At 40.0% G+C, this 12,408-nt stretch overlaps 1 protein-coding gene across 1 annotated transcript in view; it reads left to right on the top strand.

Annotated features, from left to right (window-relative positions):
* Positions 1-2,313: 2,313 nt before the first annotated feature.
* The window catches only part of SHQ1 (SHQ1, H/ACA ribonucleoprotein assembly factor), a 45,984-nt gene continuing 35,889 nt past the window's right edge, over positions 2,314-12,408 (top strand). Inside the window, exons 1-6 of the mRNA XM_086755596.1 lie at positions 2,314-2,486; positions 3,520-3,584; positions 4,472-4,594; positions 5,391-5,542; positions 7,047-7,159; positions 9,167-9,312. Coding sequence (XP_086611722.1) covers positions 2,344-2,486; positions 3,520-3,584; positions 4,472-4,594; positions 5,391-5,542; positions 7,047-7,159; positions 9,167-9,312 — 742 coding nt within the window. The 5' untranslated portion in view covers positions 2,314-2,343. The remainder of the gene's footprint in view (positions 2,487-3,519; positions 3,585-4,471; positions 4,595-5,390; positions 5,543-7,046; positions 7,160-9,166; positions 9,313-12,408) is intronic.

Below are 12,408 nucleotides of genomic sequence, written 5' to 3'. Positions count from 1 at the left end.
ATTCTACATTAGGTGCTATATTTAAAGATAAGTAAATTATGGCTTTCAACCAACTTTTCTGCTTTTAGCAATTTTTTGAGCTTCTTGTTGTACTTTCTCCTTAGTGCTGTATTTCTTTTGAAATACATCAGAATCTGCCGCTATTCACATTGTCAATCTTGTTCACGTTTATCTGCTGTCTTGGAAGAGAGTTATGTAATTGGGAATTCCTGTTCTGAGAGCGCTCATGGGGTCACTTTTCTGTTTAATCTATTTCTGCAGCCCTCCACTGAAATTCGATGTATTTCAGTTCTTGAAATAATTTTATTTTTACTACCTTAATTTAATTTACATTCGGTCCAAACCTTCCATTCCTATTTACACAATTCTTAACTTCATTCTCTCCTCTCCAGAGGTGTTTGTTCTCACTGCATGCTTTACTTACACATACAAGTATTTATTATATTCTGAGCTGTGAGGCACACAATTTACTGTCAGTAGCCTGTTATGTTTAAGCAGCAGTACGTGACCGTGTCAGATGCCAGCAGTTTTAGGTATGGCTGTCACAAAGGAGGGATCAGTTTAGGTTGCGTAGGCAATCCTCACACCACAGCACCCCATCCTCCCGTGAGCATTCCAACAGATTTGTCAGGATGGCAGTAGTCGAGGGTTAGGATTTTATAAAATATTATTTCGTTAGAAGTCTCTTGAACCAGGAGGTCTGGCCCGCCAAATCATCACTTTTATTAAAAAATAAGGCCAGTGGAGGGCACCTGAGGGACAGGCCCCCTCGCGGCGGGGCCCGGGGCGCCCCGACCACCACCGAACCCTGAAGGAGCGTGAAGGAAGGCCAGGCCTGAGGGGTTGGGGAGGGGGGGCCCTCCTCTGCCTCCCCCCGGGTCAGGAACCGCTCACTTGTCGCTACTACGCTCCCCCGTCTCTTCCGTTTTCGTTCTCTTACCGAAGGCAGGCGGGCGGCGGGGTCGGGCCGGGCCGGGCCAGCCCCTCGGGGCGGAGCTGCTTCCCGCCTTTCCTGGCGCTTCCTGCGCATGCGCGCTGCGCGCCTGAGCGGCAGGCACGCGGTGAGGGCGGGCTGCGGCGGGGAGCGGGGCGGCGGCGCCGCGGTGAGTGCGGCGGGAGGGCGGGCGCGCGGGCGGGCTGTTCGCCGCCTCGGCGGGACACGGCGTGGCCTGAGCGGAGCGGCCCCCGCTGGCACCCGCCTGCGCGAAGGGCTCGCTCCTCTCTCAGAGGCCTGCGGGGAGGGTGGCGGCGGCGGCGGCGGCGGTTCGCGGCCCTGGGCCGTGGTGCGAGTCTGCTGGAGGGAGCCCAGTTCGTTCCTTCCCTCGCTGTGGCCGGCGGGCTTTCTCCTTGAGTGCTCCGCGGTACGGCTTGGGAATCGGCCTTTGGCCCAGTTTAACGAGCAGCGGTGGGAAATTTTGTCTTACTGTAGTGCCTTTGAGGGAAAGCGGAGCAAAGAGTTTGTCCTTGTTCCTGCCAGCCCCTTGCTGCAACAGAAACAGTTCTGCTAGCAGGTTTTTTTTTTTTCTCTAGTGCATAGCGGTCTTTTTACAGAAAAGGCTGGGAAGCTGTATGATTTTGGGATACCTGATTTTAGATTGGAAGGAGCGCAGCTGAGGATTGAGCATTGCGTTGTTTTGGGATGGCTGTCAGCTAGCTGTTCCTAGGCTGTGGTCTGTGAAATCCCTGGAGTTTGTGTGGTAGCTTAACACATTAGTTTGGGGTCATTAATTTGTGTCAGGGATGCCAAAAGTGCAGCAGTGCTGAAAAACTCAGAGCAGGAACAGCTGGGCCTAGCTTTGGGGCTGCTGTTAAATGTTATGAACCTGTGTTTTGGGAAAATAAAAATGCAGGCTAGCATATCAGCCTTGAAGGGTCTGAAGGAGCTAGTGGGTTTTGTTGAACAGCATGTGGTGTTTAAATAGGTAAGAAGAAAGTCTACAGAAATGTACCTTGGTTCACAGGTATTCTTTCAAGCCAGGTGTTACCTGTCTTCTTACAACTCCGTGAGCACACAGCAGCTTCTCAGCCTGGAAAGGATGGGAATGTTGCCCTGGAATCAAGTGATAATGGTGAAATGGGAAGTTTTGAGTTTTTCATACCTGTCAAATGAGGTAGATTACTCATATGAATTACCTATATATTAAAAAAAAAAGTACTCTGTTAATTTAGCCCTGTTAATGGTTAATGCTCCATATTTGCTCATGAAGTTGTAAGAACGGGGATATATTTAATAAAGATAACTGTGAAGTATCTGTGGTGCAAAGAAACTACAATAATCTTTTCTTGTTTTCTTGTCTTGATAGGGCCACACAGCCAGTGCTTGCTTTTCCTGCTGGATTCATCATGATAACTCCAGCTTTTGAACTGACTCAGGATCCAGATTTTCTTACAATAGTCATCAAAGTACCTTATGCCAGAGCTTCAGAGTTTGATGTGTATTTTGAAGGGGAAGATTTTAAATTCTATGCTAAGCCGTACTTTCTCAGGCAAGTAGTGGAAGGATTTAAAAAAACTGAACTTCATAAAATAAATAAAATTCAGTAGAGAATGAGCTTCATTTTGGTCCCTTCAGAACATTCCTCATTTGCAGCTTTTACACTGTAAACTGCAGGCAGCCAATTTTGTGCAAGTAATTGTTCTTATGGATCTGACCTCTGTTCCTAGGCATTAAATCACATTAAAGGGAGTTTAAAGAAATACTTTTCTAAATTTACTTTAATAGATTTTTGAATTATAAAATGGCAAGACAGTTCTCTGGATGTATATAAGTTGTGTAGAATAAGTGTATCTCTTCCTTAGTGAGACCTAGATGCAGTATATTTGGTGAAGAATGAATTTTTATGCACTCGTAACATAAGGGGAGAGAAGTTGTGTGAGTGGAGGCAGTAGGAAGTGAAGTTCCAGGCTATATCTTTTCTCTAGGTAGTAAGTTCCCCACTACACTGTAGAAAAGGAACAATAGGCAATCTCAGAATGAAAGTATTAAGAGAACCTTTGGCATTAAGAGCTGATAAGCTATTAATTTTTCTTATGTTTTATTTCCCGTCTTCTTGGAAATGCTTCCCTTGTATACATTAGTGCACTATTAGGGGATTTCAGTGGACTAGTAAAATGCAGTGAATTAGTTATTCTGAGTAGGCAGTACAAGAGCTCTGGATGAATTCTTATATTCTGTCATTGTGCATTAGCTTATAGTTTTTAAATTGCAGAATCTTCCAAGTGGTGCACATAGTGCCAAGGGTGTTGTCTCTGTGGTGGCTGTGACCTCGTCCAAGCTGGGAAACCAGGAGTCACAAATTTTCTCTCTCTCAAATGCTCATCTGTTGTGCCAGTAGTTAGGGTAAAAGATTTTGAAGTACACGAGGATTTAACTGCATGACTTCCATTACTATCAAAAGGAGTTGTGTGGTTAAGTCCTTTGTGCTGCTTTTGGAGTGTGCCTTACGTTCTTACAGGCTGAAAAGTTAAGTTGCAGAATTAGTCAGGCATTCAATGAGGCATCTCATTTTTTGCCCACAGGTTGACACTTCCTGGGAAAGTTGTAGAAGATGGCAGAGAAAAAGCATCTTATGATACAGACAAAGGTATTAGTTAATGTTATTAGTGTACATGTTATTAAAAATGCTCTTAACTCTCCAATAATTTATACTTTGCTGCAGTGGAATTGTGTAGAACTTCAGTGAAGTAGATGATACTGTAAATAAATATCAAGTTTCTCCTATGTTATGTACTATAAAAAAATCTTGCTCAGCATTTATTGTACATTCTTAGGCCATCCTTAAGCACAAAGGATGTGTTCAGAACTGTTCTAATAATGAAAAAAATATGTACAGGTCCTCTTCAAGGCCTTTGAGGGCTAGACATGTCACTGTACCAAGATTGTTGGTCTAGTAAATCTGCAAAAGAAGTCAGGTCGTGCTGAGTAGAAATGAGCTAATCCTGAGGCAGTCTGTTGGGTACATCCTAAAAGAGAAGACATTATCCTTTCTCCACACATTAAGATGGAAGATATTTCTGGAATAAAATATGTACCTTCCAGAATTAAGGTATTCATTTAAAAAAGTGCAATAAAACCTATTATTTGCTGCTTGCAAAGCCTTTCTTACGTGCTTGACTTAAGACAATAATCAGATTGCTGAATGTAGTTTTTTGTGATCTTCTGTTGATTTCTTGATTGGTGTAAGGATTCAAAATAAAATAAAGCTTGTCTCCTGTTGGTTTATGTTTAAACAACATGAGTCAAGAGACCACAACTGATTCAATGTTCTCTTTCATGCTTTATCACTAAAACCTTTGATTTTTGTGAAACTTGTGAAGTAAGGTTAAAAACATGCACAGAGACTGATGCATAATAAAATGCTACCTGCATGTATCCCAGTTTCTGTGAGCCTTTTTCGTTAGGGGAAAACCACATATTTCTGTTTGTCTTTGATATTTTAATGCAATAACTGTATTCTGACTTTCCTTTAAGGGACTTTTACAATTTGCTTAGCTAAGGAGATTCCTGGCCAGTATTTTGAGGGACTGGATATGTTGACATCTCTTTTAGCACCAAAGAAGTCAAGATCGGCAAAACCTTTAGTCGAAGAGATAGGTATGACAAAAAAATCCTGTTTATACTAGTGATACATGTACATAATGAAATAGTTATAGATCTACATAGTGATACATGTAGAAAAAGACAGTATTTCTATTATTGTCTAGTCCAAGGTATGAGAAAAGGGTGAATGAATTTGAAAGTGTGGTTAAGTATAGGATGAAATGTGTTGTAGGTGATACACATGTTGTCTTTATAGACTTAGTTATGTTTACATTGTCCCAAAACGTGCTTAACATATGCTGATCCTGCGTAGGTCTTTGTACCCCTCTAGTGGCTGTGTAATACACGCGCATTTGAGTCTTCTGCTTTCTGCAAGCTAGCACAACTGGACTTTTAGCTCAAATTGTAGACCCTAATTAAAACCACATGCTCTAGTGAATGACCTGCTTAACATCAGTATTTAACAGATGAGAATATTTGAGTATCTGTGTTAATTTTTTTCATCTCTATTTTAAATTATTGATAACATCACTTTACTCCTGTCAGGGTTCTCTTAGCATCAAATTCTGTTCATATTGAAATCAGTGGGACAATTATTTCCGTCTATGAGGGAGTATACTTAAAACTATAGTGTTCCTGGCCTTCATTTTTTAAAGTTGGAGAATTTGAAGCAGGACCTATGGATTACTGATGTAAGCATCTGCCTGTATGACCCAGTGTTGTGTAGGATTTCTTAAAAGATGTACTGAAATGAGAGAGCCTTGTTGTGTTATCAATGTTTGCCTTTCTATTTAATCATATGTATTTTCTATGTAATAATTTTCTTTCTTTGACCATGCAACATATACAGCTGCCTCTGCTGAGTTGTATGAGGAGGAGGAAGATGACTTTGACTGGGAAATAGAGCAGACTCCTTACCAAGAAAGTGCAGAAAACACTCTACCACTACAGTACCGTTATGGGTTTGGGAATTTGCGGTCAGGGGTGTTCCAGCGGCTGCAGGTAGATGCGTTTTTTGTCTTTTCCTATCATAAAAGTTCTGGATAATGTTCTTGTTGGGTAGGCTTCCTGGCTTATCCCATATTTGGGAGGGGATCATTAGATAACTGTTCTCCATTATCTGGTTCTGTGACTCAAAATATTCTGCTTTTGCATGTAGTAGTACAGACAAATCCTTGTTTCTGCAGAAGGGAGTGGTTGACTCTGAGTGTGGCAGTCAGCAGATTGGTCTGATTCTGCAGTAGCTTCAGTGTTAGAGGGAAGGGCTGAATGGGGTTCTTGGTAAAAATGGCCTCTGGAAGTGGGCTGCTGCCAGCATGGTTCAGCTAGCCCGTGAAGGCAGGGAGAAAAAGGTCTGTATGAAGCAGGCCACATGCCAGGTGAATAGTTTTGGCAAGCTGCAAACAGTCTACAGGCTGTTAACAGTCTGCTGTTAACACTTTTGCTTTGTATTTGGTATTGTTCTCTATTCTGACTTCGAACATATGTACATCAATGTACAGTATGTTTCAGATGCCATGAGTTGTAATTTATTTTTAAATTAAAAATAAATTACTCCGAAACAAATCCCTACCCAAATAAAGCTGGCTAATCTAGAAGGTCTATTAAATTTTTTTCATTGTGAAATTAATCGTAATTTTGTACTTTTTATTTTAGACTCTGTGTGCTTTTGTGGATTAATTGGTAGGATAGGTGCTTTAAAGTGCAGTTACTTTGCTCTTATGCGTTCAGCAGTTTCTTTAATTCATGAGTAAATTTAAGCTAATCTACAACCTGTAGCATGTTAGGTAGTATAATAATATTAATAGTATACAGAGCTTTTATTAAAAAAGTAGATGATGATTTAATTTTTTGTAGTGGTCTTACTGTAAGCAATTTATGTTGTAGCTGTTTAAATCAACTTAATTATGTAGCTCTGTAACTCGTTATTGCGTGAATTGTAGTATTTCCAGGCTTTGGAGCAGAAGGATTGCTATTTATGGAAAAAGTATTTACATTCTGCTAGGATATATACACTGGCTTATTACCATGAAATTTGTGAAGTAGTACATTTCCCATCAGCATTAATGTACCACTCCTTAATGGTGCTTAAAAGGGCAGTGCAATTACCCATTAATTAATGTATGGCCACTTCAGAGTGTGAGAGTAATCTCAAAAATTACAAGTAGCCATGATTTTTATCTTGTCTTTGTTGTGGCTGTATACTTTTGTTAAACATTGCAAGTTTTATTGTAATGCAAAATAACCTGCCTGCCTTATGATAAAATGGCCTGAACAGACTTCATAATATCATGAATTCAAGGGAGCTTCAAATAATTGAATTTTCTTGGAATTTTGATGTTGTATTTGCACATTGGAGCCTAAATTGGGAAGATTTGAAAGAAAGATTGGAGAACATCTAGGGATTTCAGTGTAATGTTGATAAGCATCCTTCCTAAACTCTTACTAAATAAATCTTGCATATCATACCTGTAGCTTAGTCATAAAATTTTTATTCCATTTGCAGGATGAACTCAGTGATGTTGTTGACATTAAGGATCCAGACCAAACTCCTGTAGGTGAACGTAGGAGGAAACGCCTGGCAGCTGAGGCTGCCAAGTTTCAGCCTGATCATTACCTGTGAGCATTCATTTACTTCACCTGGTCAAGTAAAAGTACCTCAGTTGAAATATACTCACTTTGTCATTTCATGAATGATTGGTTTTAAGATTGCTTGTGGAAAGAATAGCTTTACTTTTTATTTTTCTGTTTCTTTGTCTCATCACAGCAGGCTTTAGAGGGTATTCTTAAGTGTGACACTGACACAAGACACTGCTTAGCTGTTTTGGGGTCACTCTGCTGTTTAACTACTGCTTAAGTCTATACTCAAGCAGGAGCTGCTGTGAACTGTTGCAGAATGTTGTTTCATAGTTCACCTCTTCAGCAGCTGAGTAGCCTGTCCCTGACAGCATTTTGGATTGTAGATCTCGGAACTTTGTTTTCCCCTTGTGAAACAAGGATTACTGACCCATCCTGGTCTACAAGGAAGTAAATTTGAGTTTTGAAGTTATGAAGATTTTGTCTACGCTGCTTTGTTTTTTTGCCTTCAACACATGGAACCTTTTTTTACAGCAGAATGAGGAAAAGTTCCAAACTAAGACTTTGTGTTTCTTTGTGCTTCATCCGATATAATGAAAGTGGAAATGATTCTTCGAGCCTTTCATGTTGGAGTATTTCAGGTTAAATTAGGTTCAGAAACTTCCAGATAAGTAAACTAAATTGAAGCCATGAGATCTGTTAATACAGTGATTCCTGCAAGATTGATTTAGTGGGAGAAGAGTGTAGTCCCGAGTAGGGAGAATTAATACTTGAGGTATGTTTTGTTGGGGAGAGGCAGGCTTAACCCATTTTGAGTTGTTTCAGAAGGTATCTTTGCAAACCTGGAATTTTTCCCCAGTCACGTGTTTCAGAGACAGTTGCATGTCTTTCTGTAGCACACAAAAATGAGAAGTTTCCTTGAAACATCAGTTGGAAGTGGATTTCACTAGAACTGAAGTAGTTCCTAACTTATAATGTGATGCAGATTACAGTAGTTGCAGGTTTCCATCTTAGACCCTGTGTTGTAGCCTGGTAGATGACTACAGCCATTTAGTTTAATGGCTGTGTTTTGGATGCTTTGGGACAAATGATACCAACCCTTCTTCGATAAAAATTGTTCTCCTGTGTACCCTGATGAGGAAGATGGCTCTGGGAGAAATGGTGTCAAACAAAGTGTTCTGTTGCCTTTGAGGAAGATGTACACTGCCTGATGTCTTTAAGTTGCTTCTTAAAGACACTTAAGGAAGGCGTAAAAAAAAAAAATCTGTCTCTATGTGAGAGTAAAGCAAATTACATTCTGTGTTCAGTAGACTGGGCAGGTTTTTTAAGATCATGATGAGGTATTAAGAAAAATTTCCTGCATTTTCTTTCAGTTCTCTATTTATACTATTTACATTATTGTTTGTCTTGAGGAAAAAAGCTGAAATGGTAAGAGGAGACTTAGAACTTGGATCCTTTAGTATTAATTGTCCCAGAATTACTATCATGAGATTTTTACCACAATGGCTTTGTGCTGAGATGGAGGTAATCTCTCTTCCACAATTCATGTACAACTATTATTTTTCTATCTTGCTACAACATGCCTTTGTTTACGTGAAAGTCAATCCCTGTCCCTACATTATCTTTTCCCTTCAGCTGCCTCCCCAAAGTATCCGCAATTTTAAGGTGGGAGAGCTTCCCAGTAAAATCAACTTTGTTGCCAGTGACATCTGGAATGTTTTCCTTTAAATTCATCCAGAACAAATCAGGTTTATTCACCTTCATGTCATGCTGCAAGCTCATGGATTTCTAGGCTTCTGGGTGGCTCAGGAAAGGTGGAGGAAGTAAGGAAGGGGTACTGTAAGATAAAAGAATATTGCCTATGCTTTTAACAATTACTGTTTTCTGGTTTTAAGTCAAAGAACAGATACTGGTCAAGTTTGTTCTATTTCTAATGTATGGAAAATAACCTGGAGCCAAGTCAGGTGTGTTCTATGTATGCATTAAAATATACCCATGTACACTACAAACTGAAATAAATAGCCTTTTTTTTTTTTTTTTTTTTCCTAGAGCTGATTTTTTTGAAGATGAAGCTATTCAGCATCTCTTAAAGTACAAACCATGGTGGGTTGATGCTCATAAAAAAGTGATAGCCTTGCAAGGAGCAAGTCAACAGGAACATGGCACTCGTAATTTCAAAGGAGCTGGCAGCATCAGTAAGTCGTGGCATCTGAAATCCAACCTATCTTTGCGTAGTGATTGTGATAACTAGAAAGTGAGTCCTTTGTTGCTGGTGCTTCTCTCCTCTTTTTTTCAGATTCTTGAAGCAGTTGTTCTCCCTTTCCTAATTGTATTTTCAGTGGGAAAAATACTCAAAACTGGTTTTTGTTCCCACTTCCAAATATGGTGCAGACACTTCACAGCAAGTTTTCCAAGAATCAGCTGTGGAAGATGGTGCTAATATCGGCCCTTATCTGTTTGATGAAGATAGCTTCTGTAGAATGTATTATTTACACGGTACAACAGAGATTCATGGTGTTTATAACTCTACTGATATTTTTATGGGTCTCAGAGACTTTTTTTCAAAGGAAAACCTTTGTGTTCATTTAGAAACTAAAAGGGATGGTTTCAGGTTTAGTAGATGACCTTGTAACAGTACTGTTAACAGGTAACTGAGATTCCTTTTCTGTACACAGTGATTGCAGAGAGCATTACAAGTTACTATTATGCATGTTCTTTTATTGTCCTTTGTTAATTTCCTATGTAGTATGAAAATCCAATATTACTAAAATACATAATGATAATCCCTTCGCCAGAGGTTCTTAAATATTAGTGCACTAATAATACTTGCACATTTTCTACAGGAGAACAACAATGGAATTTGGGTAAATGTTGTGTATTTTACTGTGAATGTAATCTGATCTTTATTACTGATATCTTTTCAGCCTCTGAAGCCAGAAATTTTTAATTATAGCCATCATAAGCATTTGATTTAACAAGCATTGGACAAAGGTACAAGAGGCTTGAAAACAGAGGGGTTTTTTTTTGTTTTTAGCCATTCATTCCTTAGTAAATGAAATACTGCTAATGTTTGCCTGTGTTACGGAATATAATGAAAATGAAGAGCTGCTGGATGATTTTACTGATAAAGAATATTTTTACTCCAAATTGAAATTCTGAAGAAAAACGCATACAGGTGTTGCTGGGTCTTAAGGGCAGCAACAACAAACAAACTACTTGGAAGCCCAGCAAGCTGACTAATGAAAGTTATGCAGAAAATGGTGCTACATAAAGGATCATATTTTCTCTAAACCATTTGTTATAACAGATGTATATTTAGTAAGGATGATAAGAGATTTAGTCTTCACATGACTTCACTTCACATGACTGAGTGAAGAGACTCATGTATTTTTGTGGATCTTGAGGCAATGTAAGTAACATAGGAGACTATCTGGTGTTTGGGTTATGTTACTGACAGCAACCCACCTTTTCCCTGAAAGACCTCAGTTTTGAAAACATTCTTAACTGCTGTTTGAACAGCAGCAGTGGCTTGGGGATGACAAGCTGCTGAATGAGGGTCTGAAACTGTTGGAGGATCCTAAACCAGTGAGTTGTGGTGAAAGAATCCACCATGAGAGGGAGTACAGGTTCCACTTGAAGGTCTCCTGTGAATGGAAATGCGAAAGGGCAGGACGTGGGTCAAGGCTGTTGGACCTGGATCATCAGGATGAATTCCCTGTGGTTTTGTATTCCTTTTATGCTTTATCCAGTCAAAGGGATGGTCCAGCTAATCTGAGTTACAGATTCAGGAATTCTTACAAGCTAAATGCAATTTAAGTACATATCTGCATTGATATGTATTCCAGTATGCAGGCTTAGTAAGTGGAAGTAACATAGAAAAGGCACATAAAAGAAACAACGACTGTGCTAAGTGAAGGACCTTCTTTACTACTTGAGAAATTTTATGTTATTTCCACTAGCAGAGGGGAGAAGTCTGACTGCACTAAGCCAAGGTGTGCTATGCAGCTAGAAGGGTAAGGAGGCTGTTGTTGGTATTAGAGTGTGCTTGTAGTAAGAAGCCTTTGAACACTAGTGCTTAGATATAAAAAGCTGAAGGGTACTCGAGCGTAGAAGCTCTAGGGGCACAAACATGATATGTATTGCAGTATGTTTAAAGGTATTTTATGAAGTGATGTGTGGTAAGTCTTTGAGCCTGCGTATGCATGTATTCCCTTGAAAGTAGGTGTGAGGTCAAACTTTTTTGAAACAATAATGAGATACAAATGTCCCCTGTTTACTTTTGAACCTGTTTAAGGGCATAAAGGGGGAGGAATTGAAACCTTTGTGCAGTTTCTTTTTATTGCTTATGGAAAACAGGCATAAAATGAAGAGTACTGTACCCAGATGTCTTACTCTTCTGGAGTTCCAAACTTATGTCTTATTTTAGAGGCTTTCCTTAACACAAGGTAATTTCCATCATCTTCCATTATGAGGTGAGGTACTTCCAAGCTTACAGCTTGAAAAGAGGCTTCAAACATTGGGGTGTTTAAAATCTGTACACCTTGTGAAGGAAGATTATGTTCCTGATTAAATGTCTGCTGTCCAAAGCCATTACCCAAGAACATGGAAACTAAGAGATATGGAAACTACATGTTGTCAGATGTGCAGCATCTCATACTGGGGAAGTCTGCTACCCTCAAAGATGATCAGAGGGATGGAGCACCTCTTCTATGGGGACAGGCTGAGAGAGCTGGGGCTGTTCAGCCTGGAGAAGAGGAGGCTCCAGGGAGACCTGATAGTGGTCTTCCAGTACCTCCAGGGGGCCTGCAAGAAAGATGGGGAGAAGCTGTTCAGTAGGGCCTGTTGCAATAGGACAAGGAGTAATGGTTTTAAAATAGTGGGGGACAGATTTAGATTGGATATTAGGAAAAAATTTTTTACAATGTGAGTTGTACAACACTGGCCCAGGTTGCCCAGAGAGGTGGTGGAAGCCCCATCCCTGGAAATGTTCAAGGCCAGGCTGGATGAGGCTCTGAGCAACCTGATCTAGTGGGGGATGTCCCTACTCCTTGCAGGGGGGTTGGACTAGATGACCTTTGAAGGTCCTTTCCAACTCTAACTGTTCTATGATTCTATGAAGTCTGCAGAAAAATAAGAACAGTAAAATTGCAAGTAGTATTGTTGAGACAGGATCACTAGTAGCTCAAGGATTCCAGAGGGAATTAGCAATGTGAAAGACAGAAAATCCTAAACTGGAAGAACAGGGAACCAAGTTGGGGCAGGAACTGTTGGGTTATCAGGTCAAGTCCTTA

The sequence above is a fragment of the Chlamydotis macqueenii genome, chromosome 10, assembly GCF_036417535.1.
Source record: "Chlamydotis macqueenii isolate bChlMac1 chromosome 10, bChlMac1.mat, whole genome shotgun sequence".
NCBI lineage: Eukaryota > Metazoa > Chordata > Aves > Otidiformes > Otididae > Chlamydotis > Chlamydotis macqueenii.
This window is presented reverse-complemented; position numbering and strand designations above follow the sequence as displayed.